Genomic DNA, 26,949 nt, shown 5'->3' on the forward strand with positions numbered 1-26,949 from the left:
CTTTTACTATGTACATTCTCGTTATTCCGGTACTCACCCCAAGATGGCATAGGAGAGAAGTTCTGGGAGGTCATAGGGGAATTCGACGCGCCAACTGGTCTGGAACAGAATGGCCACGGTTTCTGGAGGGTATCGGGTTGGGGGGAGAAGAGGGTGGACAGCCAGTAGTTAAAATGGGCCTTGGTTTCCCATACAACAGCCCCTGCCAGCACCTCTAACTCACTTGTGAACAGGTGAGGAAATTCAAGAGGCAAGAGCCAAACAGCTACAACCAAAAGCGGGGCCTTGTCGGTGGTGGCTCCAGAGTGGTGGCTCCCCCAACTGCCTGTGCTCTCATGGCAGAGACCAATGAAAACACTCTTCCCTTAGCAGACTTTTGGGATTAAGCCAGGAATGGCGCATTCACTGGCATCTTACGTGGAGGCAGCAAGCTCTGCGAATTTTTGCAGGAAGCCTCACTGGATATTATTATTATTATTATTATTATTATTATTATTATTATTATTATGAGTTTTCCCCATAGTGAATTTCAAGGCACTTCCTTTGCCACCTAATATCCTAGTTGCTGGATTGCTTCATACTTGTCTATGCATCAACATTTCTTTATATCTTCTTTTTGGCGATCACTCGTAGCTTAGTAAGATTGTCTCCCATAAACACAATTTTAACAGTGAGTCCGTAAGTGACTGTGGAGGCCAATTCTGGACCCACACGTCCTTCCACAGTGGGGACATTGGTTTCCAGGCGGGAGTTGATCACAGTGTGGATTTGCCAAGCGTGTCTTCCTCTTAGCGCGTTTCTCCCTTGCGTCCTGAGTTCGAGTGTCTTCAAAGCCCAAGACACCTTTGGTAAAGGCTGTTCTCCAACTGGAGCGCTCGCAGGCCAGTGTTCCCCAGTTGTCAGTGTTTATACTACATTTTTAATGATTTGCCTTGAGAGAGGCTTTCAACCTCTTTTGTTGACCACCAGCATACGCTTTAAGTTCAGAATAGAGTAGTTGCTTTGGAATATGATAATCCGGCATCCGCACAACATGACCAGTCCAGCGAAGTTGATGTTGAAGAATCATCGCTTTGACACTGGTGATCTTTGCTTCTTCCAGTACACCGATATTAGTTTGCCTGTCTTCCCAAGTGATGTGCAAATTTTTTCAAGAGACACCTCTGATGCCTTGATAGTTTCCGCAATCCGTTCTATCACCTTTTAAAAAAAGAGATTGATAATTTTGGCACCCCTAAAGTCTGCTGAGATCTCCCCTCTCTCCCAGATTTTTCCGATGAGCTTGTGAAGTTCAATTCTGCCCACTTTGAAGACTTCTTGGGCTGTGTCTAAAACTTGCCATTTAGGTTTTCAAAGCTTTTTTGTAAACTTAGAAACGGTACCTTTGAATCCTTTATTACTGCGCTTTGCTTCACCTAGGTTGAGCTAGGATTATAACCAGAATTTTTGGGAGTTTTTACCCCCTTTTTGAATTTTGGTCGTTTAAGGTTTATGACTTTTCTAATTCCTTCTGAGGAAACGGAATAGTTCAGTGAAACGAGGTTTGTAGCCGGCATCACGTTAAGGCTTTGTACAATTCTAGGTCCCCCCCCCTTAAACTTTTTGATTTTTATTATTTGGTTTATTTTTATAAGATAATATTCCTAGTCGATTACTTCTCGTTTCCGGGATTTTCACGGCATTCCATTTGTTTTGTGTAATTTCTCAATCTTTTTTCTACCACTTTGAAGACTTTGGCAGGTATCCCATCAGGTCCACTGGCTTTGTGTTTTTCATTTGGTTAATAGCTGTACACACTTCTTCCAGATTTGCAGTATATAATAATAATAATAATAATAATAATAATAATAATAATAATAGTAATATGTGTCAGAGCTGCCCGAGGTCCCAGCTCACAAAGGACCAACGCCAGTTCTTGTTATATACAAAAGTCTTTATTGAAGTTCAGTTTCGATTTCCAAGCCGCAGCGCGCAGCTCTACGTCTTGAACTCTAGACCGCTGAAGCTCCGTCTGAATCTCCTCCCCCCAGGCACCAGTTTAAGACTCTAGCTTTGCTCCACCTCTTCCTCTGCTCTTTCCTCCTCTGCGTCCGTCTGTCCACTGGGGTCTTGCCCTTTCTAGACTCTTCTGCCGCTGAGTCCCCTGAGTCTTCCCCCTGCCTCCGGCGGGCTTTAGGACCTGGTTCCCAATACGGGTTTTCTGCCGTCCCGCGTGCCTGTACATTTGAACTTGGCGCTCGCGCCCAGCCGGCAACCTTTCTCCTGACCGTTACACTGCTCCTGTCACTGCTTCCCCCTTCGGGGGGGCTAGCTGGACTTGACTTCCCCTCCGTTCCCTCACTCTGCGATAGAGGCGTGGTCAGCCCTGACTCATCTTCTCTCCCTACTGGAGGAGACGCTGGCCCTGACACATGGGACTCTTCCCCCCCACTACGCTCTGGTGGGGGAACTGGTCCTGATCTCCCGCTGCTGCTTTGGGAGTCCCCGCTGGCCCCTTGCTTCTGGTGCGTCCCCCCTGGGACCCCCCTTGCCCTGGCCATCGGCGCCCCCCTCTGGGAATCTTCTGAATCGCTTCTGAATCGGCGCCCCCCTCTGGGAATCTTCTGAATCCCCTACGCTGCCCTCAGATTCTTCCCCTTCGCTCTCCATTTCCTCTCTCCCCTGTGCCTCTGCTCCTGAGCCCCTGACAATATGTTATTGCCTGGGGAGGTCACTTAACGCAGCGATTTGATTTCACTCCATTGCCAACAACATACAGCTGTTAAAGGCACATTACCCCATCAGGGAAACTGTCCCCCCCCCATTGACTCTTCCTCCTTTTCACTTCCTGCCATGTCTTCCGCATTTACCTCTTGTGTTGTTGAGCACAGCTAGCAAGCGGAAAGTGAGGGCTGCGCAGGTCGCAGCGAAGAATCCCCGCCAGTAATCGCGGACGGCAAAGTGGGTGCCCGTGGCCTCCACCCCAAACAGCACTCCTGCGGGGAGAGAGAACTATTGTGAAAAGGGGGGTGGGTGGGACGCGGGGCCGGATTTAGGTTTGATGAGACCCTGAGCTACTGAAGGCACTGGGGCCCTTTCTATGTCCAGCTGTCCTTTGTTGACAACAAATTGTCGCTGTCTTTTTTGTGTTGATATATGGTCATTTATGGACCTCATAGGTATCTCAAGCCATTTGCCCATGTTGCCGTGCAACCAGTCCATGCAGAATGTAGGCACCCTATATATAGAAAGGAGCAAACTAGTGATATTTTAGGGAGCAGGCGGGGCCCGTGACTGACATCATAGGAGCCTACACAACACAAAACCCTGCTGCTGTCTGTAGGTTTTGTTTTATTTGTTTTTAAATTTTAACCTTACTACAAGACCACCATAAACACAGGGCCAGATTTAGGTTTGATGAGGCCCTGAGCTACTGAAGGTAATGGGGCCCTTTCTATGTCCAGCTGTCCTTTGTCAACAACAAATGGTCGCTGTTTTTTGGGTTGAATATATGCTATATGGTCATTTATGGACCTCATAGGTATCTCAAGCCATTTGCCCATGTTGCCGCACAACCCGTCCATGCAGAATGTCGGCACCCTATATATAGAAAGGAGCAAACCAGGGATATTTTAGGGAGCAGGCTAGCAGGCGAAGAGTCGGACATGACTAAACAACAACAACAAGAAGAAGAACATATGCTATATGGCAATTTATGGACCAAATAGGTATCTGAAGCCATTTGCACATGTTGCCACACAACCAGTCCATGCAGAATGTAGGCACCCTATACAGTAGTACCTCGTGTTACATACACTTCAGGTTACAGACTCCGCTAACCAAGAAATAGTGCTTCAGGTTAAGAACTTTGCTTCAGGATGAGAAAAGAAATCGGGCTCCGGCGGCGCGGCAGCAGCGGGTAGCCCCATTAACTAAAGTGGTGCTTCAGGTTAAGAACAGTTTCAGGTTAAGTACGGACCTCTGGAACGAATTAAGTACTTAACCTGAGGTACCACTGTATATAGAAAGGAGCAAACTAGGGATATTTTAGGGAGCAGGCGAGCAGGCGAAGAGCCGGACATGACTAAACAACAACAACATATGCTATATGGTAATTTATGGACCTCATAGGTATCTCAAGCCATTTGCCCATGTTGCCACGCAACCAGTCCATTAATATACAAGGCATAACTGGCTGTACTTTTGAATAAATAAGGTATACTATTCATTGCATCAAACTGTAGATTTCAGCGGAAGTCTATTTATTGTGCTCGTCCATATAATCTTGCATTGTAACAGTCGTTTCTTAGTGTAACCACTAACTACTATGCCATAAGATCCACGATCCTGTAATATTACCTATGGTATGTACAGTTGTTTATATTATATTTTGCTGTTTTTATATTAATTTTGCTGTAAAAATGTGTGAGATTACGATACTGTATTTATTTGCATTACCTAGAGCCTACTCTACTGATGGAGTCTAGGAATAGACACTTATACCTTATGCATGAACTAATTAGAGAACGAACGGATCCACTGGGTCTTCTGCTTTTTTCGTTGAACTTTATGAGTCTTCCATTGAAATCTACAATTTGATACAGTGAATACAGTGGTGCCTCGCAAGACGAAATTAATCCATTCCGTGAGGCTCTTCGTATAGCGGTTTTTTCGTCTTGCGAAGCAAGCCCATTGACAGCTTAGCGGATTAGCGCTATTAGCGGCTTAGCGGCTTTTAGTGGATCAGCTGATAAGCGGCTTAGCGGCTTAGGAAAGGGGGGAGGGGGAAAAACCCGCGGGAACTCGCAAGACATTTCGTCTTGCGAAGCAAGCCCATGGGGAAATTCGTTTTGCGAAGCGCCTCCAAAACGGAAAACCCTTTCGTCTAGCGGGTTTTCCGTCTTGCGAGGCGTTCGTCTTGCGGGGCACCACTGTAGTATACCTTATTTATTCAAAAGTACAGCCGGTTACGTCTTGGGTGTTTATTGAGTAATGCCCTTAGTTACCTCCTACGGGAGCCACGAAACAGCAAGCCACTCCTGCAGCCGTCCCAGCCACCAGCAGCTCATATTTGCGCCCCGGGTTCTGCAGAGAAGCAACGGAGGATGTGAGGTGCCTTGCAAACCACAATTTAGATCACGATTTAAATCACTAGTTAGTAAGACCTGATTTAAATCTCTCTCTTTTTCCTATAGGAAGACTCGTTCTAATAATAATAATAATAATAATAATAATAATAATAATAATAATAATAGATTTTTATTTATACCCCGCCCTTCCCAGTTCAAAAACTGGGCTCAGGGCAGCTAACAACAAATTTAAATCACTTTAAAGCACTTAATTATAAAATTATTGCTGGTATAATCTTAATATTTACAACCACATGAAGGTTTCATTTTAGGAATAGTAAATTTTCAGAGTAGTTTTTACAGTTATATACAAAAATTTACTTAGTATTTGGTTATAGTATTTGGAAATACATAGACAGATAATGGTGAAATTATTGTGAAGTTAACTGTTTCTATTTGGACAACGTTTATGCTGTACAGTACTTTATGGGAAGGAGAAAAATAATCATTTTCTTTATAACAATTTAAGCAACTTATTTAACTAAAGCAAGGAGGAAAAATGGGGGGGGGGAATTAAGGGTGATATGTTTCTGGATCAGTCATGAAATTAAAAGACGCCTGCTTCTTGGGAGAAAAGCAATGACAAACCTAGACAGCATCTTAAAAAGCAGAGACATCACCTTGCCAACAAAGGTCCGTATAGCTCAAGCCATGGTTTTCCCAGTAGTGATGTATGGAAGTGAGAGCTGGACCATAAAGAAGGCTGATGGCCGAAGAATGGATGCTTTTGAATTCTGGTGCTGGAGGAGACTCTGGAGAGTCCCATGGACTGCAAGAAGATCCAACCTCTCCATTCTGAAGGAAATCAGCCCTGAGTGCTCACTGGAAGGACAGATCCTGAAGCTGAGGCTCCAAGACTTTGGCCACCTCATGAGAAGAGAAGACTCCCTGGAAAAGACCCTGATGTTGGGAAAGATGGAGGGCACAAGGAGAAGGGGACGACAGAGGACGAGATGGTGGGAAAGATGGAGGACACAAGGAGAAGGGGGCGACGGAGGACGAGATGGTGGGAAAGATGGAGGGCACAAGGAGAAGGGGGCGACGGAGGACGAGATGGTGGGAAAGATGGAGGGCACAAGGAGAAGGGGGCGACGGAGGACGAGATGGTGGGAAAGATGGAGGGCACAAGGAGAAGGGGGCGACGGAGGACGAGATGGTGGGAAAGATGGAGGGCACAAGGAGAAGGGGGCGACGGAGGACGAGATGGATGGATAGTGTTCTCGAAGCGACCAGCATGAGTTTGACCCAACTGCGGGAGGCAGTGGAAGATAGGAGTGCCAGGCGTGCTCTGGTCCAGGGGGTCACAAAGAGGCGGACACGACTAATCGACTAAACAACGTGTTTCTGGATAATATGTTTTGTTTTAATTTTGAATAAAAAATAAAAATAAAGCAGAGACTTGGTGGCCATCTTTCTCAGAGGCTTTAGCTGAGATTCCTGGATTTTCGGAGGTTGGACTAGATGACCCACAGGTCCCTTCCAACCGCACAATGCTAGGATTGTGTGGTTCCACAGGAACCACACAAGCGCAGGAACACCTTCCCCTTTTGTCGGTTTGGGATGGGGTGGTTCAGCGGCACTTACCTCAGCAGAACCTGCAAATCTGACCATGACTTTGCCCAGCATTGAAGCCAGAATGGAGGCCATGTGGACAAATGGGCCCTGTGAGAAGAAGAAGGTCAAGGTTATGGGTGCAATCGGGGGCAGAAAGACTCATGGCACCAGCGTAGCAGCAACTTCATCACGTTTTAATGCTCAGATTATCTCTCTCGTGACCTCAGGCCCCAGGAAAGCAAGACGCAACACCGATATAATAATAATAATAATAATAATAATAATAATAATAATAATAATAATTTATTATTTATACCCCGCCCATCTGGCTGGGCCTCCCCAGCCACTCTGGGCGGCTTCCATAGAAACCAAAAATACAGTAAAATATCACACGTTAAAAACTTCCCTGAACAGGGCTGCCTTAAGATGTCTTCTGAATGTCAGGTAGTTGTTTATCGCTTTGACATCTGATGGGAGGGTGTTCCACAGGGCGGGAGCCACCACGGAGAAGGCCCTGTGCCTGGTTCCCTGCAACCTCGCTTCTCGCAGGGAGGGAACCGCCAGAAGGCCCTCAGCGCTGGACCTCAGCGTCCGGGCAGAATGATGGGGGTGGAGACGCTCCTTCAGGTATACTGGACCGAGGCCGATGTACAGTGCTACCTTGGGTTAAGTACTTAATTCGTTCCGGAGGTCCATTCTGAACCTGAAGCACCACTTTAGCTAATGGGGTCTCCCGCTGCCGCCGCACGATTTCTGTTCTCATCCTGAAGCAAAGTTCTTAACCTGAAGCACTATTTCTGGGTTAGCGGAGTCTGTAACCTGAAGCATCTGTACCCTGAAGCGTCTGTAACCTGAGGTACCGCTGTATCTTAAAATTGATGAAATAATTCTTGGATGCGTACAGGCGGTGGAATCCGCAGCAATGGCCCGCTCTCTCCCTTCTGGGGTTTTCAATTCTTGTCTTATAGATGAGAGTGCAATTCTGTTCAGGGAAGTTTTTAATATGTGACATTTTAGTGTATTTTTCATCTTTGTTGGAAGCCGCCCAGAGTGGCTAGGGAAACCCAGCCAAATGGGCGGGGTACAAATAATAAATTACTATTATTATTATTATTATTATTATTATTATTATTATTATTATTATTGAAAAGTAAATTGGGAACACCATTCTCTGGATTGTAATCACTCCCCAAGTACAGTGGTCCCTTAGTTCTCAAGACGCCTTGGTACTCAAACAACTGTAAACCCGGAAGTAAGTGTTCCAGTTTGCGAACCTTTTTCAGAAGCCGAACGTGCTCCGTTTTGAGTGCCACACATCCATTTTGAGTCTTATGCTGAGGTCTGCCTGTTTTGGCTATTTATTTTGCGTTTTTTGTTTTGTTTTTCTGGCTCTTTTTTGTTTTGTTTTTGTGACTGTGTGGAACCCAGTTCAGCTACTGATTGATTGATTGATTGATTGATTGATTGTGTGACTGCAGTACATTGTTTATTGCTTTCATTTTATGGATCCATGGTCTCCTTAGATAGTAAAATTCTTGTTAAATGGGTGTTTTCGGGATTGTTTTCCAAAGTCTGGAACGGATTAATCCGTTTTGCATTGCTTTCTATGGGAAAGCGCGCCTTGGTTTTGGAACAGACTTCCGGAACGGATTAAGTTTGAGAACCAAGGTGCCACTGTATACAGCTGTCAATCCATATGAGTCATTAAAAAATTATACCTAATTGCTAAAAAACTGGAAAAAAGAAATTGTGCCAACAAAAAAGGAATGGCGAGACAAACTGTTAGAGTATATTGAACTGGCTAGATTAAGAGAGACAATTAGAGATCACACTAGACAAGAGTTTCAAAAAGCATGGGGGGAAATGCAGAGAACACTTCACGAAACAGTGCCCTAAAATGCATACCTGGACTTGTTTCGATTAATGTCTGCAGGAGACTTTGTGGATATTTAAGTTATAATTAGAAAAATCTTAATAATTATTCATAAAGGAAACAGTTTATAAGAAGTAGATAAGGAGGCCAGATAAAGGATAAAGGAAGTCTTTTATTTGGTTGTTTGTATTGTTGTGTGTTATGTTCACTGTATTTTATGTTCACGTTTAATGAGGGTGGATTTGTGTACTAGGGGTGGGGGTTGTGTTATGTTGTAAATAAAATCCCAATAAAATAAAAAATAAAAATTATCCCAAATGTTGGGGTTTTTTTCGTTTCTTTTAAGAAAAAGGGTTAGGCTCTGAATTCGAGACCTGGGAGAAGAGCTGTTGGAAGAGGACTGGAAGAAATTTAAAGACTATTTACAGAAACAGTGTAAAATTTATGAATGTTAAAATGATGTTGGATTAAAAATAAGTGGCATTAGTGATAAAGTTAGAAAGAGCATGCAAAAATGAATTGATGGATGAAAATATTGGAGTTGTGATATGTTAAGATACAAAGTTAGAGATGATAAATTGAAAGAGGGCAAGGATTTGCTGATTTGATTATGTAAATGGGAATACAAAAAGGGGAGGTGTGAGGAGGTCAAGGAAATAAGGTAATGAGTTTTAAAGTTAGAAAAAGAATAATGGATTCTTTTTTTATTATTTCTATTTTTGTCTATTTTTTGTATTTTGTATCTTTTATTTTTCTGTTTTGTGTTTTTTTTTTGCTTTTCTTCGCTGTGTTTTCTTGTTATTTTGTAAAATCTTAATAAATATTTATTTTTTAAAAAGGGTTAGGCTCTAGTCCTCATGAAACCTGATTTTTAAAGGCTCTTGTATATGTGCAGCACTGGGTGGAAAACAGCACACAGCACCTGCCCCAAGACATCCTCCTCTGTCATGCACACAATTCCTTCCTCTTGAACCGGAGGCACCCGCGTCATTCGAACTCACCACTTTCCCAAGGAAGATGGTGCTCCCAGCCGCTAAAGTGCAAAGCACCCCCACCAGCTTGGCCACCAGCGTCCGAAAGGTGAAGAATTCACGCAGCACGACCCCACGGAGAGCCACCTTCAGCTCGGGGATCCCAGAGCCTGCGGGGAAAGAGTCCAGAAAACACCAATCAGAACCACGAAATCATAGAACTGGAAGGGACCCGAGGGTCATCTAGTCCAACCCCCTGCAATCCAAGAATATGATCAATAATAATATGATGATAATCATTTATTATTTATACCCCGCCCATCTGGCTGGGTTTCCACTCTGGGCGGCTTCCAACAAAACATTAAAATACAATAATTCATTAGATAGTAAAAGCTTCCCTAAACAGAGCTGCCTTCAGGTGTCTTCTAAAAGTTAGATAGTTGTTTAATGACATCTTGTGGGAGGGCATTCCACAGGGCTGGCACCACCACAGAGAAGGCCCTGTGCCTGGTTCCCTGTAACCTCACTTCTCGCAGGGAGGGAACCACCAGAAGGCCCTCGGGAGATGGATCTCAGTGTCCGGGCTGGACGATGGGGGTGGAGACGCTCCTTCAGGTTGTTGCAGGAATTTATGTATAGGTTGGGGGGGTGTTTGCCCCTCCAGCAGATATCACACACATGCAGCCCACTACCAAAATCAGCACAATCACTTTTGTCCCCACAAAACACTTCATCGCAGTTTATTCCTATCTATTCAAAGGGCCTTTGCTGCACCATACCAAATGTAAGAATTCACTGATCAATGTATCTCTGTACTGGCTCACTGGGAAAACTTCAGAAACTCATATAGACAGGTGAGCTCAGCTACTCAGCAGCCCCTCTGCCTGAGTGACAATCCCTGGCATCCTGATGCCTGAGTGCCAGACAGGTAGCCATGCCAGAAATAACAAACCCAGATGGAGACAAAAGGGTGGGATGAACTTGGCTGGGAAACAGGGAAATGTAAATATCTCTTTTCTTACACTTGATGGGTGTTTGTTGGAGGGCAAGGGGAACCATGGGGCAGGGTCCAGGATACTCAGATTACTGCCACCAGACCTCCCCTTTCATGATGTAACCGTGATGTATGAGTGATGTAGTTTGTGGGGGGTAGGTGTACCATGGGGATTAGGTAAAGGTAAAGGGACCCCTGACCATTAGGTCCAGCCGCGGATATCTGAGGTTGCGGCGCTCATCTCGCTTTATTGGCTGAGGGAGCTGGCGTACAGCTTCCAGGTCATGTGGCCAGCACGACTAAGCCGCTTCTGGCGAGCCAGAGCAGCGCACGGAAACACCGTTTACCTTCCCGCCGGAGCGGTACCTATTTATCTACTTGCACTTTGAGGTGCTTTTGAACTGCTAGGTTGGCAGGAGCAGGGACCGAGCAACGGGAGCTCACCCCGTCGCGGGGATTCGAACCACCGACCTTCTGATCGGCAAGTCCCAGGCTCTGTGGTTTAACCCACAGCGCCACCCGCATCCCCTAACATGGGGATTAGCAGCTAATAAGAGTTTTGGTTCTCTTTTGTTTGGGGCTTCCATTTTGTTCCACCTGGTGGCAGGTGGGAGTCCTGTCGCAACAGTCTTCAATCAAGACCAAGCCTACTGGCTGCTGTTTTGCTCCGGTATTCCTGGCTGGTGTCCTTGTTTTTTGCCCAAGGGAGCCCTCAGATTTCTCCGTTAACAAGGTATACTGGGCCAAGGCTGTTTAAGGCTTTATAGATCAGCACCAACACTACAATTCCATGTCTCAAATCTGTCTGTTCAGCTCCCTCTGTTGTAAACAAAAATTGCCCTTTTCCCTAATCCCTTATCCAAGAGCCCATATAGAGTCCCTATTGGTAGGAGAAGATAACAGGGGCCAACCAGAGAATATTGAGAAGCAAAGCAGCTCGTAAGCCTGATCTTTATTAATCTGTTGCAACAGGGTGCTCCCTTCACACGCAGGAAAGGAGGAGGAACCCAGAAATATGGCATGCAAGGCCTTATAAAGACTTTTGAAATTCCCACCCTGTAGATCAAGACCACCCCCAGAAACATCATACCTACATCACAGAAAAGGCGGTCTAAACAGAAATTTGAATGTTGCTTTTCTCCTGTCGTTGTTTACCTCCTGTCTGCCAGGTTACCTGTTAATGCTCACTTGATTGGATACCGTGGGGAGCCTGGCCAGTCTTTTGTAATGATAAATACTTAGTTCCTGGACCAGGTCACAGGCTCACACCCTATTCAAACACAGACATACCCTTAAGACAGGATTTGTGAAGGAAAAGACAATGGGGAGGCTTTTCCACTTTGACCTTGCAGAGAAAACATTTGCTCAGTTTTGGAATCAAAATGGCTTCAGGTCGGTCTTCCTGTGCTGATCTATGTACGTGCGGTTATGAACATTGCCATATATCTAAGACCATAAAATTCCTATCACACCTCCACCAACCAAGGCAAGCCCTACTTACCGGCTGCTTGGGGAGAGATGTACTTTGCGGCGGCAGCAGAGACCATCATCAGAACCACGTGGTAGGAAGTCCAGGAGAAGAATTGCAGGTAAGCAGAATCCGCCAGCCCGTCGTAAACCCACAGGTGAGCTGCGTGGAGGTAGGAGCCAAACGTCAGTGGTTCAGCATCTCATTTAGGCGCCCAGCAGCTGCTTTGAACTACAATTCCCAGCAGCCCTACCTAGGAACACAGGAATCTGCCTTCTACCAAATCAGAACCCTTGGGTCTGCCCCCCTATTGTCTTTTCATTTACTTGAAAGTTTTTATTTATACATTTCATTAGTTTCACAGTCAATTTAACATTTCAAAGTTTGACTTCCTCCTCCCTCCTTCTGCGCTTCCTTAAATTTGTTTTTTGATATTTTGTGCATATGCAAACTTATTTAATTTTGCTCATTTATTCATCTGCTTTAAATCTATACTCTTATGAAACTGCAGGTTGTTACAATAATCCCGCCAATGTTTTTATCTGTTTGCAATTCATCTGTAAATATTCTATAAACCATTTCCACTCTTTTATAAAAAGTCTGTTGTCTTGATTTCTTACTCTTCCGGTAAGTTTCGCCATTTCTGCATATTCCATAATTTTTTGTGTCCATTCTTCCTTTGCTGGGACTTCTGCTTCTTTCCATTTCCATTCTTGCCACTGTAGTCACATATATGAATAGATTTCTGTACTGTTTAGGTAGTTTTACCCTTATAATTCCCAGAAGTAAGCCGTTCCGGTACTTCCGGGTTTCGGCAGGTCCGTAACCCCCATAAACACAACCTGAAGCATCTGTAACCCGAGGTATGACTGTATTTATGTGAACTACAACAGCGGCTAGGATATTAAAGGTAAAAGGTAAAGGGACCCCTGACTATTAGGTCCAGTCATGGCCGACTCTGGGGTTGTGGCGCTCATCTCGCTTTATTGGCCGAGGGAGCCGGCGTACAGCTTCCGGGTCATGTGGCCAGCAGGACTAAGCCGCTTCTGGCGAACCAGAGCAGCGCACAGAAACGCCATTTACCTTCCTGCCGGAGTGGTACCTGTTTATCTACTTGCACTCTGACATGCTTTTGAACTGCTAGGTTGGCAGGAGCACGGACCGAGCAACGGGAGCTCACTCCATCATGGGGATTCGAACCGCCGACCTTCTGATGGGCAAACCCAAGAGGCTCTGTGGTTTAACCCACAGCGCCACCCGCGTCCTGAGTAGGATATTACCAGCCCAAAATGGAAAGGCAAGAAGATACCAATGAAAGAAGAATGGCAAGAAAAATTGACAGAATACACTGAGAGGGCGAAATTACCTGGAAAACTTAAGAGACAAGGACTTAGCAGGGTTTTTCAATCCAGCGGAGGATCGGACGGCAGGAGGGATGCAGCAGCGGGGAGGGCAGAAGGCGGAGAAGCTCACCTTGCTGGAATTTCGAGACGGTGACGTCCAGGCCAAAGCTGACCATCGCCATGCAGATACCGAGGAGGAAGAGGAAGAGCCAGTCTTCACCGAACTTGAGGATCTGAGAGCGAATGCAGAGCCCGAGAGCTGGAAGGAGACAACAACAACAACAATTTATTATTTATACCCCACCCATCTGCCTGAGTTTCCCCAGCCACACTGGGCAGCTCCCAATCAAGTGTTAAAAACAATACAGCGTTAAATATTAAAAACTTCCCTGAACAGGGCTGCCTTCAGATGTCTTTTAAAGATAGGATAGTTGTTTATTTCCTTGACATCTGCTGGGAGGGCGTTCCACAGGGCGGGCGCCACCACCGAGAAGGCCCTCTGCCTGGATCCCTGTAACCTCACTTCTCGCAATGAGGGAACCGCCAGAAGGCCCTCAGAGCTGGACCTCAGCGTCCGGACAGAACGATGGGGGAGGAGACGCTCCTTCAGGTCTACTGGGCCTTTGAGGCCGTTTAGGCTTGAAAGATCAGCACCAACACTTTGAATTATGCTCGGAAACATCCTGGTAGCCAATGTAGGTCTTTCAAGACCAGTGTTATGTGGTCTCGGGGGCCAGTCACAGTCCCCAGTCTGGCTGCCGCATTCTGGATTAATTGCAGTTTCCGGGTCACCTTCAAAGGTAGCCCCACAAAGAGCACATTGCAGTAGTCCAAGCAGGAGATAACCAGAGCATGCGCCACTCTGGTGAGACATTCCACGGGCAGGGAGGGTCTCATCCTGCGTACCAGATGGAGCTGGGAGACAGCTGCCCTGGACACAGAATTAACGTGAGTCTCCATGGACAGCTGTGAGTCCAAAATGACTCCCAGGCTGCGCACCTGGTCCTTCAGGGGGCACAGTTGCCCCATTCAGGACCAGGCAGTCCCCCACACCCACCCACCGCCTGTCCCCCAAAAACAGTACTTCTGTCTTGTCAACCTCAATCTGTTACCCACCATCCATCCTCCAACCAACAAGAGTTCCTGGGGTTCTTCCTCAAGCCCGACACCCCCAATGTGGACCCCCCTTTCCCTTCCACGCTGGACAAAGCCTTGCCGAGGATTTAACTCACCGCACCAACCTAGCACTCCCCAGATGCTTTTGCACAACCTCAGCTGGCAAAGCTGGGAGTTGCAGATGGGAATTGTAGAATTGCAGAGGTGGAAGGGACCCCAAAAGGCCATCTATTCTGACCCCCTGTGATGCAGGAATCACAGGTGAAGAATCCCTGACAGGTAGCCATCTTTGTTGTTGTTTAGTCGTTTAGTCGTGTCCGCCTCTTCGTGACCCCATGGACCAGAGCACGCCAGGCACTCCTGTCTTCCACTGCCTCCCACAGTTTGGTCAGACTCATGTTGGCGGCTTCCAGAACACTGTCCCACCATCTCGTCCTCAGTCGTCCCCTTCTCCTTGCGCCCTCCATCTTCCCCAACATCAGGGTCTTTTCCAGGGAGTCTTCTCTTCTCATGAGGTGGCCAAAGTCTTGGAGCCTCAGCTTCAGGATCTGTCCTTCCAGTGAGCACTCAGGGCTGATTTCCTTCAGAATAGATCGGTTTGATCTTCTTGCAGTCCATGGGACTCTCAAGAGTCTCCTCCAGCACCAGAATTCAAAAGCATCCATTCTTCGGCCATCAGCCGAAACCCAAGTCTGGAGAGGTTGAAACTCCCAAGGCATGGCTCAGCTTCCCTTCCACCCCCAAAGTCCCCCACCCCGGCTGGTCATTTCTGCGCCCCCCAACCCCGCAAGCCGTGCCTGTGGCTCCTCTTACGTTTCAAAGCCCCCCGAATCCTCTGGGAACATCGCTTTGCCGGCTCCCGTTCTTTCCAGACCTTCTCCAATGACTCCTCCAAGGGCTCCTTCTCAGCTTCCCCCGTGGGGGTCTGCCCTTGGGGTCCAAATTCGAGGTCCTTGTCCTTAGGGCCCCTCTTCCTGCAGTTCCAGAGCCCCATGCTGCAAGCGGGGCTCTCTCCCTGCCCCCCTGGTTATAAAGCACCAGCCACGGGGAAGAGGAGATGGGTCAACGCTGTGTGGGGCGGGGCGGACAACGACCCACCTGTACGGCTGGTCGGATCTGCTCCTGGGCGGGTCGGACAGGTGACCAGAGACGGACAGGTGGAAACAGAAGGGGGGCAGCCAGCATGTATCAAAGGGATGGAGCGACGAAGGAAAGCAGCAAGGTTTGGGACTGTTTTTTAGCTTAGAGAAATGGTAAGACGTTTATAAAAAAATATTTCTGGAGTGGACAGACAAAATCGAGAGGCTCCCCCCATAACTTGCGGAAATCCAGCAAATTCAGGACAGATAAAACAGCAGTCCTTTTTAAAAAATTATTGGCTATTTTCACATAACAAATTATTCCAACAATTGTATTTTCCCCCTCCCACCCCCACATACCCCCCCCCCACGACTTCCCTCAGTTCCTCTTTCGGATTTATTAACACATACTGTTCTCGTGCCTGTTATAAAAATGTAAAAGTCTCTAAGTTATCCATCTGTTATATTAGCAAATAAATTTGTGTGTGTTTATTCAAAACCTGCCAAGGAGTCCCAATTCATTTTGTTGTTTCTTTACGTACTTTGTAAAAGGTTCCCGTTCTTCTTTGAAGTCACAGTTGTCCTTTATCGCATAGTTTGTGCGTCAATTTTGTCGGTTCCACGTAGTCCATCAATTTCTCTTGCCGTTGTTCTTTAGTTGGGGTTTTTTCATTCTTCCATCCTTGTGCTATTAAGACTGTTGTCGCATACATAAATATGTTCTTCGTTTTCCTCGGCAGGTCTTTTCCTACAATCCCTAACAAAGATGCTTCAGGCTTTTTTACAAATGTTAATTTGAACATTTTCTTCAACTCATTATATATCATTTCCCAATTTTTTAAAATTTATCTGCAATCCCACCACATCCTTCTTCATGCAGCACATAAACTGCGGAACTCCCTGCCACAGGAACTGACAGCCACCAACTCAGATGGCTTTAAAAGAGGACTGGGCAAACCCATGGTGGAGAAGAGGGCTATCGATGGTTGCCAGAGGGTCCTGATCCTACACACCCTTCTTGCGCCAGGGAGGAGAAGGCAATTTATGGAGGATTAAGGCATGGCGGCTGTGCTCTGCCCTCCACAGTTGGGAGGCTGCAATGCTTCTGAATCTCAGTTGTGGGGAACCACAGGAAGGGAGCGGGCTCGGGTTCGAATTCCGCTTGCTGGTTTCCCATTGGGGCATATGGCTGGCACCTGTAAGGACAGGATGTTGAGGTAGGTGGGCCCTTGGGCCCTGATCCAGCTATAAGGCTCTCCTTCTGTGAAAGAGAGAGAAAAAGCCACGGGACAGTGCAGTGTAGTGGTTAGAGCAGTGGTTCCCAACCAGACTCGTGAGTTGCTTGTTCTCTCCTGGTGGAAAGTCCCCAAAACTGGGGCGTCAACAGGCTGAAGATAGGGCATTCTTTCCACTGTGAGTTGAGGAACAGAGCGTATTGAGTTGGAGGGGGGAGACACACGAATTTTCCATGGAAAAATCTCACAGCACCCACCCACCTGGACCTGTATATGGAGAGATGACTTTTCCACCCAGCAAGATAATCCCTTTGGGCACCAGTAATAAACAAAAGTCTGCCCTTCTTCCCTTATGGGGAACACAAGAGCCCTTCTAGAGTCCTTTGCAGGTTCTCCATCGGTCGGAGAAAAATAACAGAGGCCAACCAGAGAATATTGAGAAGCAAAGCAGCTAGTAAGCCTGATCTGTATTGAACTGTTTCAACAGGGTGCCCCCTTCACATGCAGGAGGAGGAGGACCCCGAACCCAGGTGTGCCCACCCTAATATAGACATTTAAAATTGCCCGCCCTGGAGTCCAAGACCACGCCCCAGATACATCATACCTACATCACAGAAAGGGGTGGTCTACAGCAGAAATCTGAGTGCGTTGTTTATCTCCTGTCTGGCAGGTTACCTGTTAATGCTCATTTGATTGGATACCCTGGGGAGCCTGGCCAGTCTTTTGTAATGATAAATACTTAGTTCCTGAGCCAGGTCACAGGCACACACCCTATTCAAACACAGACATACCCTTAAGACAGGATTTGTGAACGAAAAGACAATGGGGAGGCTTTTCCATTTTCCTTCGACCTTGCAGAGAAATATTTGAGGTCAATGGTAAAGATCCTGAAGCTGAGACTCCAATAATTTGGCCACCTCATGAGAAGAGAAGACTCCCTGGAAAAGACCCTGATGTTGGGAAAGATGGAGGGCACAAGGAGAAGGGGACGACAGAGGGCGAAATGGTGGGACAGTGTTCTCGAAGCTACCAGCATGAGTCTGACCAAACTGCGGGAGGCAGTGGAAGACAGGAGGGCCTGGCGTGCTCTGGTCCAGGGGGTCACGAAGAGGCGGACACGACTAAACGACTAAACAACAACATATTTATAGATATATTTATAATTTATATATATTTATATATAAATATAAATATTTATATATAAATATATTTGTTGTTGTTTAGTCGTTTATATATATATTTATAATTTATATATATTTATATATATGTTGTTGTTGTTGTTGAGTCGTTTAGTCGTGTCCTCCTCTTCGTGACCAGGGAGTCTTCTCTTCTCATGAGGTGGCCAAAGTCTGGGAGCCTCAGCTTCAGGATCCGTCCTTCCAGTGAGCACTCAGGGCTGATCTCCTTCAGAATGGAAAGGTTTGATCTTCTTGCAGTCCATGGGACTCTCAAGAGTCTCCTCCAGCACCAGAATTCAAAAGCATCCATTCTTGGGCAAAACAAAACAAATTCCTTCCAGTAGCACCTTAAAGACCAACTAAGTCAGTTCTTGGTATGAGCTTTCGTGTGCATGCACACTTCTTCAGATACACGAAAGCTCATACCAAGAACTGACTTAGTTGGTCTTTAAGGTGCTACTGGAAGGAATTTGTTTTGTTTTGACTATGGCAGACCAACACGGCTACCTATCTGTAACCATTCTTGGGCAATCAGCCTTCTTTATGGTCCAGCTCTCACTTCCATACATCACTACTGGGAAAACCATGGCTTTAACTATACGGACCTTTGTTGGCAAGGTGATATCACTGCTTTTTAAGATGACGTCTAGGTATCTTAAATATATATAAATATAAATATATATAAATATATATAAATATAAATATATATAAAATATATATAAATATAAATATAAATATATAAATAAATATATATAAATATATATTTATAAATATATTTATATAAATATAAATATAAATATATATTTATATAAATATATAAATATATAATATATTATAAATATATAAAATTTATATATTTATAAAATATATAAATATAAATATTATATATACACACACACACACACACACACAAACTTCTTCAGATACATATATATCTGAAGAAGTGTGCATGCACACGAAAGCTCATACCAAGAACTAACTCAGTTGGTCTTTAAGGTGCTACTGGAAGGAATTTTTTTATTTTGTTTCGACTATGGCAGACCAACACGGCTACCTATCTGTAACTATATATACACACACACACATATATATATATATATATACATATACACAAAATAAGCAAGGCCTCTTTTCTTTTTGCATGAACTCCTTCTGTTCCCCGACCGCAGCGACGGATCTTTCCAGAAGGGCAAAAAAATAAAATAAAAATTCTTAGTTTGGGGTTGGATTTCGACCCGCGAGTCGCGCGCCCCGCGTATCTGTCTATACGAAAGTCTAAGTGCGCCTCTTCTCCCCGGGACGTTCCATCGCGGTCTGAACGTTCCACGCGAGCGTTCCAAGCGGAAACCGGAAGCGCGCGGAGAAAGCGAGAGCGTGCGCGTGCTTGTGCGTGTGTGCGCGCGCCTGCCTGCTCCATTCCCTCCTGCAGCTGCTGCCTGGTTGGGGAGACCCGCTTGGAAAGGTGGGGAAAGGGTGCAAAGGAGGAGGAGGGAGGGGAGGGGAGGGAGGGAGGAAGGGGGCGCAGGGGGGGGGGTGCAAAAAGAGGGGCGCGCGCAGAGATGTGGGGCGGGCGAGGTGTTTCTGGGTGCAGAAGGAATAATTGTGGGTGCAGCAAGGGGGGGAGGGATTGAGGACCTCATCATATTTGCAACATGCTTTGATTGCTCATGAACGCGCTTGCAAGGAACCGATGTCCTTTGGAACTCCCTGCCACTGATTTTTTATTTTTTTTAGGCAGGCGCCTTCACCCTGCTGCTGACTAAGGTCAAACCTTTTATATTTTATTATTTTTATTTATTATACGGTTTATAACCCAGCTTTTCCCTCCAAAGAACTCAAGACGGCATGCCTGGTTCTCCTGCCCCCCCCCATTTTATCCCCATTTAACAACCTTATGCTGAAAGTTCCCATAGACACAAAGAGGCTTACTTCTGAGTAAATGGTTGCCATTAATTTGATTTTGAATTGATTTTAGAATGTATTTCAATGAATTGATTGTGATTTTATGTAAACTGTGTTATTTTTACCGTTGTTAGCCTCTCTGAGCCCGGCTTCGGCTGGGGAGGAGGGATATAAATAAATTTTTTATTACTGTTATTATTATTAATTGTGGTAATAAATAATGTCAGGGGAAAATAATAAGAAAGTTCAGTCTTGTAAGGTAAAGGGACCCCTGACCATTAGGTCCAGTCGTGACCAGCTCTGGGGTTGTGTGAACATCTCGCTCTCTAGGCTGAGGGAACCGGTGTTTGTCTGCAGTTTTTCTGGGTCATGTGGCCAGCATGACTAAGCCGCTTCTGGCAAAACCAGAGCAGCGCATGGAAACGCTGTTTACCTTCCCGCCAGAGTGGTACCTGTTTATCTACTTGCACTTTGACGTGCTTTCGAACTGCTAGGTTGGCAGGAGCTGGGACCGAGCAACGGGAGCTCACCCCGTTTTGGGAATTTGAACCGCCCACCTTCTGATCGGCAAGCCCTAGGCTCTGTGGTTTAACCCACAGCGCCACCCGTGTCCGGTGGGCTTCCACAAAGCAGTGACTGACCACAAAGGACACACCCAGTGATCTTTCGAACGCTGGATTCGAACACTGGTCCCTCCCAGGTCCAGTGGTTCTCAAAAGGTTTATAAGTGCTGTAAGCCTCCCAGAGCGGCTGGGGAAACCCATCCAGATGGGCAGGGTATTAATAAATAATAAAATTATTATTATTATTATTATTTGCATAATGGGTAGATAACTTTTCAAAATGAGAGCAAGAGCAAGGCTTCTTAGTGTTAATGAGGAGATGAGAATTTGCTGGTCTCAAATTAGACCTAATATAAATGAGAATACCTGGCAAAAGCACACACACACCTCTCATCGAGTTTGCATGCATACATACGTAAGAAGCTCGTGTATAATTATATTTTGTTCTTTTTTTAAAAAAATACTTTATTAGTTGAATATAAGAACAACATATAATCAAACACAAGCAATCAAATACAGTTTTCCCCTAGGTAAAGGTAAAGGGACCCCTGACCATTAGGTCCAGTTGTGGCCGACTCTGGGGTTGCGGCGCTCATCTCGCTTTACTGGCCGAGGGAGCCGGCGTCCAGCTTCCGGGTCATGTGGCCAGCAGGACTAAGCCGCTTCTGGCGAACCAGAGCAGCGCACGGAAACGCCGTTTACCTTCCCGCTGGAGCAGTACCTATTGATCTACTTGCACTTTGACGTGCTTTTGAACTGCTAGGTGGGCAGGAGCAGGGACCGAGCAACGGGAGCTCACCCCATTATGGGGATTCGAACCGCCGACCTTCTGAACGGCAAGTCCCAGGCTCTGTGGTTTAACTCACAGCACCACCCGCGTCCTAGTTTTCCCCTACCCCCCCCCAAAAAACCCAGCCCCAACTACGTCCAGGTAATTACATTAGTAATATAATCAAATAAAAAAATATTTCTACAGTTGCTGGTTTAAAAAATTATCATGCCACATGTATTTTGTTCTTATATAGCTGCATTATATTATACTTTCCGGATGTTCCACAATAATATTATAACGCAGTTGTGTTCTGTGTGATAAATCAAGCACTGCAGGGGCTTGTTTATTTCCCCATGTGTTCCTTGCCCGTTGAAAAAAAACCTCTGTGATTTTTATTCTGAAAGTGGCCTGGAGAAAAAAGTTTGAGACCACCGTCCTAGTCCAACGCTAACCACTATACCTCCTTTTTAAAAAAAATTAATACATTTTTATTAATTTTAACATACAAATTATAAAACGTACCACACAAATTATTACAAATGCACTTTTTTTGGACTTCCATCAGCACCTCCGATGATCTTCCGTCTTAACCTCTTTTTCTGCATTACTTAATTTTATATTGTCTTTACCTCTCTTAACTTAGCCTCTCCCCTTTTCCATTTTTACAATATTTCTAACAATACTCCTCACAGAACTTCTTGCAAACCTGCAAACGTCATCTGATCATCACAAATACTTTTCATATAGTTCGTAAATTTACTCCAGTCTTCGGTAAATTTCTGGTCCCAACGGTTTCGGATCCTTCCTGTTACTTTGTCTAATTCTGCATAGTCCATCAACTTCATCCTCCATTCTTCAATCGTTGGCAATTCTTCTTGCTTCCATTTCTGGGCTAATAGTATTCTGGCTGCTGTTACTGCGAATAAAAAAAGCTTACATTCTTTTCTATTTATATCACTTCCCACCATTCCCAATAGAAATGCTTCTGGTTTCTTTGTAAATGTATATTTCAACACTTTTTTCATCTCAGTATATATCATCTCCCAAAAACATTTCACCTTTTTACATTCCCACCACATGTGATAGAATGTTCCCTCTTTTTCTTTACATTTCCAACATTGATTGCTAGTTTTATACATTTTCGCTAACTTAACAGGAGTGATATACCATCTATACATCATTTTCATCACATTTTCTTTTAATGCATTACATGCAGTAAACTTTAAACCTTCTTTCCATAATTTCACCCAGTCACTCAGTTGTATATTATATCCTTTTTTTTAAAAAAAAAAGATTTTTATTAAGTTTTTCAAAAGTTATATACAAACAAAACATAACAATAATAAAAAACAGACAAAAATAAAAAAACAAGTATAGTTTCAATCCCTTTTTTTCTTATAACTTACTTTCCCGACTTCCTCGTACCTCCCCTCTCTGAATTCCCATTTCTATTTTATTATTTCACCAAATCCTTTCCCTTAATTTTCATTTAATTTTTGGCCTTTATTTTCTTTTTACTTATCCATTACGGCTGGAAACCACATAATTTCTAAACCAACGTCATTCTAACATTCATAAATTTTGCAATATTTCTTGAGATAGTCCTTAAATTTCTTCCAGTCTTCTTCCGCTGTCTCTCTCCCCTGGTCTCGGATTCTGCTAGTCATTTCTGCCGGTCCCATGTAGTCTTATCACCTTCATCTGCCATTCTTCCAAGGTGGGTAGATCTTGTGTCTTCCAATACTTTGCGATAAGTATTCTTGCTGCTGTTGTGGCATACATAAAACATGTTCTATCCTTCTTTGGCACCAATCGGCCGACAATACCCAAGAGAAAGGCCTCTGGTTTCTTCAGAAAGGTATATTTAAATACCTTTTTCAGTTCATTATATATCATTTCCCAGAACGCCTTAATCTTTGGGCATGTCCACCAAAGGTGAAAGAAAGTACCTTCATTTTCTTTACATTTCCAACATTTATTATCAGGCAAGTGGTAAATTTTTGCAAGCTTGACTGGGGTCATGTACCACCTGTAAATCATTTTCATAATATTTTCAGTTGTATATTATATCCTAACCACTATACCTCTGACCCATCGCCTTTCTCTTCCCCAGGACCGCATGTCTGAGCCGGGCCCCCCCACACAGACGGAATACGCCCTGCGCCGGCGCTTGCCGCGCCGCCTCCCTCGCCGGCGCAGCGACATCTACATCAACATGAAGACGGATTTCAAAGCGCAGCTGAGCCGCTGCCAGAAGCTGCTGGCACCTGGCAGCGGCTGTCCTGAAATCTGCATCCACGGACTGGGACTGGCCATCAACCGCGCCATCAACATCGCCCTGCAACTAGAGGCCACTGGCAGCGGGTCCCTGTGCTTGGCTGCCAACACATCCACCGTGGAGCTGGCCGACGTGGCCGAGCCGGAAGGAGACAGCGACGAGCCGCTGGCCAGGACCCGGAACAACTCCGCCATCCACATCCGGGTCTGTCGCGTCGCCCCGGAGTAGCCGCTGGTGGAAACCTCGGTGTCCCTGGGTGAGGAGGAGCGTTCCACGAAACGACTCGCTCGAATCCCGGGGTCCTGTGTTGTGTAGGAGTGACTGGGTGAGTGGGCGATCCCCGCCTTTCCAAACTGGTTTAGTCTTTGCTGGCTGGACTGGGCACGAGGTTTGCAGTTTCTCCGTGCACGGAATGCACAATTCTCCATTTCGCGTGACAAAACACCAGTGCTGAATTAGAGGCTCGTTTCTCCCCCTTTTATGGCTAAATTGGAACACTATTCTCCAGGACTAATGTTGCTGGTCTTGGCCGTGTGTGGACTTCTCTCTGTGGGAATCGGAACCACCCTACAGCAGAAGTGGGACCTGCAGTGGACACAGCTGGTTTCCCCCCAGGCCTGAAAACCAGATTGTTACCTAAGTGGGGCTTGCATTTTCACTTGATCGCAAGAAGGATCCTTTGCAGGTTGACTTCCTTAATGCTGTGACGACTGCAGGGTGTTGCTTCCGAACGTTTCATTGTGTATGTGTGTCTTGTTGCAATTTGGAGTGTATTTTTTGCTTGGATCTGGGGAATAAATCCTTGTTTTACCAGGAGGGAGAGAAGAGAGCCTTTTCTCAGTTTTTCAAGGGGCACTGGGCAAGGTAAGATTGCAATATTTAACAAAACGTAGAGGCCTCAATTGAAGCAGAAAGATCTCTTGAGTGTTTTGCGTAAAATCCTTATAAGAACAGACGAACCTCCAAAAATCAGCAAGATTCAAAAACGGCACCATGGGGTCCAGCACCATGTTCTCACAGTGGCTAACCTGTGGGAAACCAGCCAGCAGGATTCGAACACAGGAGCAATATTCTCCCCTCCTGTGATTCCCAGCCCAGCAACCAGCATTCAGAAGTATCAGAGTATAGCCATTGTGGCTAGTAGCTGCTGATAATAGGCTTGTCATACGCCCGGAATTTCCTAGACATATCCACAATACTGTTTTCAGAAGAAGCATCTGGATGGAAATCAGCCAAATGTCTGGGAAAATCCGGACGGTATGGCAGCCCATGGCAGCAGTGCCAATTTTGCTGATTTCCCCTTAAAATAGCTCAAAAACGGCATTTTTTGTGTGATTTTGCCCAAAAAGAGCTTTGGGCAAAACTAAAAAAACCAAACCCTTTCTGTCCAGATTTTCACTGTTTGAAATACGGCAGCCCTACGCTGATAGACCTCTCCTCCATGAATTTGCCCGGTCCGAATCAGTGGCCATCGCTGCCTCTTTGGGAAGGAGTTCTGTAGCTTTAACTATGCTCTGCGGGAAGAAGGACTTCCCATCCATAATAATAATAATAATAATAATAATAATAATAATAATAATAATTTATTTGTACCTGGCCCATCTGGCTGGGTTTCCCCGGCCACTCTGGGCAGCTTCCAACAAAGATGAAAAATATATTAAAATGTCACACATTTTAAACTTCCCTAAACAGGTGCCTTCAGATGTCTTCTAAATGTCAGGTGGTTATTTTTCTCTTTGACATCTGGTGGGAGGGCGTTCCACAGGGCGGGCGCCACCACCGAGAAGGCACTCTTCCTGGTTTCCTGTAACCTCACTTCTCGCAGGGAGGGAACCGCCAGAAGGCCCTCGGAGCTGGACCTCAGTGTCCGGGCAGAACGATGGGGGTGGAGACACTCCTTCAGGTCTACTGGGCCTTTGAGGCCGTTTAGGGCTTTCAAGGTCAGCCCCAACACTTTGAATTGTGCTGAATCTCCCACCATTCAGCTTCATTGGACTTCCACGAGTTCCACTGTGATGAGAAGGGAAGACTTTTCTCTGTCCAATTTCTCCATGCCAAGCTCGATGTTATAAACTTCCATCGTGTCGCCTCCTGCTCACCTCCTCTCTAAAGTAAAAGGTCCCAAATGTTGCAATCTTTCCTCCATAAGGTGTCTTTCCATCCAATGCATCCATCACGATGGGGCTGATATGGAAGGTGTATTCCCAAAGCTCTGCCTCATGAGCCTGACTGGCCAGGGGCTTTTCATCCTCCCTCTGACTTGTGGTTACGGTTTTGTAAAAGTTTCTGTAGTGGCTTTGGCATTTTGCCAGTCCATGGAGGCGCAGGTTAATTCTGTGTCCAGGGCAGCTCCATCTGGTACGCAGGATGAGACCCTCCCTGCCCGCAGACTGTCTCTCCAGAGTGATGCATGCTCTAGTTATCTCTCGCTTGGACTACTGCCATGCGCTCTACGTGGGACTACCTTTGAAGGTGACCCGGAAACTGCAACTAATCCAGAATGCAGCAGCTAGACTGGGGACTGGGAGCGGCCGCCAAGACCACATAACACCAGTCCTGAAAGACCTCCATTGGCTCCCAGTACGTTTCCGAGCACAATTCAAAGTGTGCTGACCTTGAAAGCCCTAAACAGCCTCAGTCCTGTATACCTGAAGGAGCATCTCCACCCCCATCGTCCAGCCCGGACACTGAGGTCCAGCGCCAAGGGCCTTCTGGTGGTTCCCTCCCTGCGATAAGTGAGGTTGCAGGGAACCAGGCAGAGGGCCTTTTCGGTGGTGGCGCCTGCCCTTTGGAAAGCCCTCCCGTCGGATGTCAAGACAATAAGCAACTATTTTACTTTTAAAAGAAAACTGAAAGCGGCCCTTTTTAGGGAAGTTTTTAATGTTTGATGCTGTATTGTTTTTAATATTCGGTTGGAAGCTGCCCAGAGTGCCTGGGGAAACCCAGCCAGATGAGTGGGGTATACGTAATAATAATAATAATAATAATAATAATAATAATAATAATTAATAACTTTTATTTATACCCCGCCCTCCCCCGCCATGACCGGGCTCAGGGCGGCTAACAACTGATATAAAAACAAATTGATTGAAATACAACTTAAAAACAATATTAAAATACAACATTAAAATGCAGCCTCACTTCAATGGAAACAACTTCTTCTCCTCCTCCTCCTCCTCCTCCTCCTCCTCCTCCTCCTCCTCCTCCTTCTTCTTCTTCTTCTTCTTCTTCTTCTTCTTGCTGTTTCAGCTCCATTCTGCTCTGGAGATATTCTCTCTCTCTCTGTGCAGGGAGACCTCTTTACTCAAAGGTGGTGTGATGTCAGAACTCCATGCAAAGCAGCTTCACCTCCCTCGACTTGAGCCCAGAGGTGGTTACGTAACCTCACAGACAACAATGGCAGCTGGCACCCCTCCAGCGAGGTCCCAGTAAACAGTCTGTGCCGATCTCTTGGTGCGGCAGCCGTGACAGGAAGGGCTTCTGGGATGGAGTCCTCCTCATTGTTTGCGTCCAGC

General features: G+C 45.7%; 2 protein-coding genes and 1 long non-coding RNA gene across 4 annotated transcripts in view; 2 read left to right on the forward strand and 1 right to left on the reverse strand.

Annotated features, from left to right (window-relative positions):
- LOC309326725 (chloride channel protein ClC-Kb-like) overlaps window positions 1-15,812 on the reverse strand; it is a 38,006-nt gene extending 22,194 nt beyond the window's left edge. Inside the window, exons 1-8 of one of the 2 annotated variants that reach the window (XM_081835669.1) lie at window positions 15,241-15,812; window positions 13,442-13,570; window positions 12,002-12,130; window positions 9,537-9,676; window positions 6,693-6,770; window positions 4,986-5,064; window positions 2,850-2,975; window positions 38-122 (exon numbers count right to left, since the gene is read on the reverse strand). In XM_081835669.1, coding sequence (XP_081691795.1) covers window positions 38-122; window positions 2,850-2,975; window positions 4,986-5,064; window positions 6,693-6,770; window positions 9,537-9,676; window positions 12,002-12,130; window positions 13,442-13,570; window positions 15,241-15,421 — 947 coding nt within the window. In that variant the 5' untranslated portion in view covers window positions 15,422-15,812. The remainder of the gene's footprint in view (window positions 1-37; window positions 123-2,849; window positions 2,976-4,985; window positions 5,065-6,692; window positions 6,771-9,536; window positions 9,677-12,001; window positions 12,131-13,441; window positions 13,571-15,240) is intronic. The other variant, XM_081835670.1, reaches the window with a different exon arrangement.
- LOC309326849 overlaps window positions 1-26,949 on the forward strand; it is a 131,421-nt gene that overhangs the window by 92,697 nt on the left and 11,775 nt on the right. The gene's annotated exons all lie outside the window — the stretch shown is intronic.
- POP7 (POP7 homolog, ribonuclease P/MRP subunit) lies at window positions 19,335-24,259 on the forward strand. The gene is made up of 2 exons (XM_081835860.1): window positions 19,335-19,381; window positions 23,270-24,259. Exon 2 carries the CDS (start codon window positions 23,276-23,278, stop codon window positions 23,660-23,662), a length of 387 nt encoding a protein of 128 aa, XP_081691986.1. The 5' UTR covers window positions 19,335-19,381; window positions 23,270-23,275; the 3' UTR covers window positions 23,663-24,259.

This window comes from Podarcis erhardii, assembly GCF_964252035.2.
Source record: "Podarcis erhardii genome assembly, chromosome: 13".
Classification (NCBI taxonomy): Eukaryota; Metazoa; Chordata; class Lepidosauria; order Squamata; family Lacertidae; genus Podarcis; species Podarcis erhardii.

Excerpts from the sequence above, each read along its gene's own strand:
- POP7 (XM_081835860.1), top strand. The coding sequence starts at position 23,276 with ATGTCTGAGCCGGGCCCCCCCACACAGACGGAATACGCCCTGCGCCGG.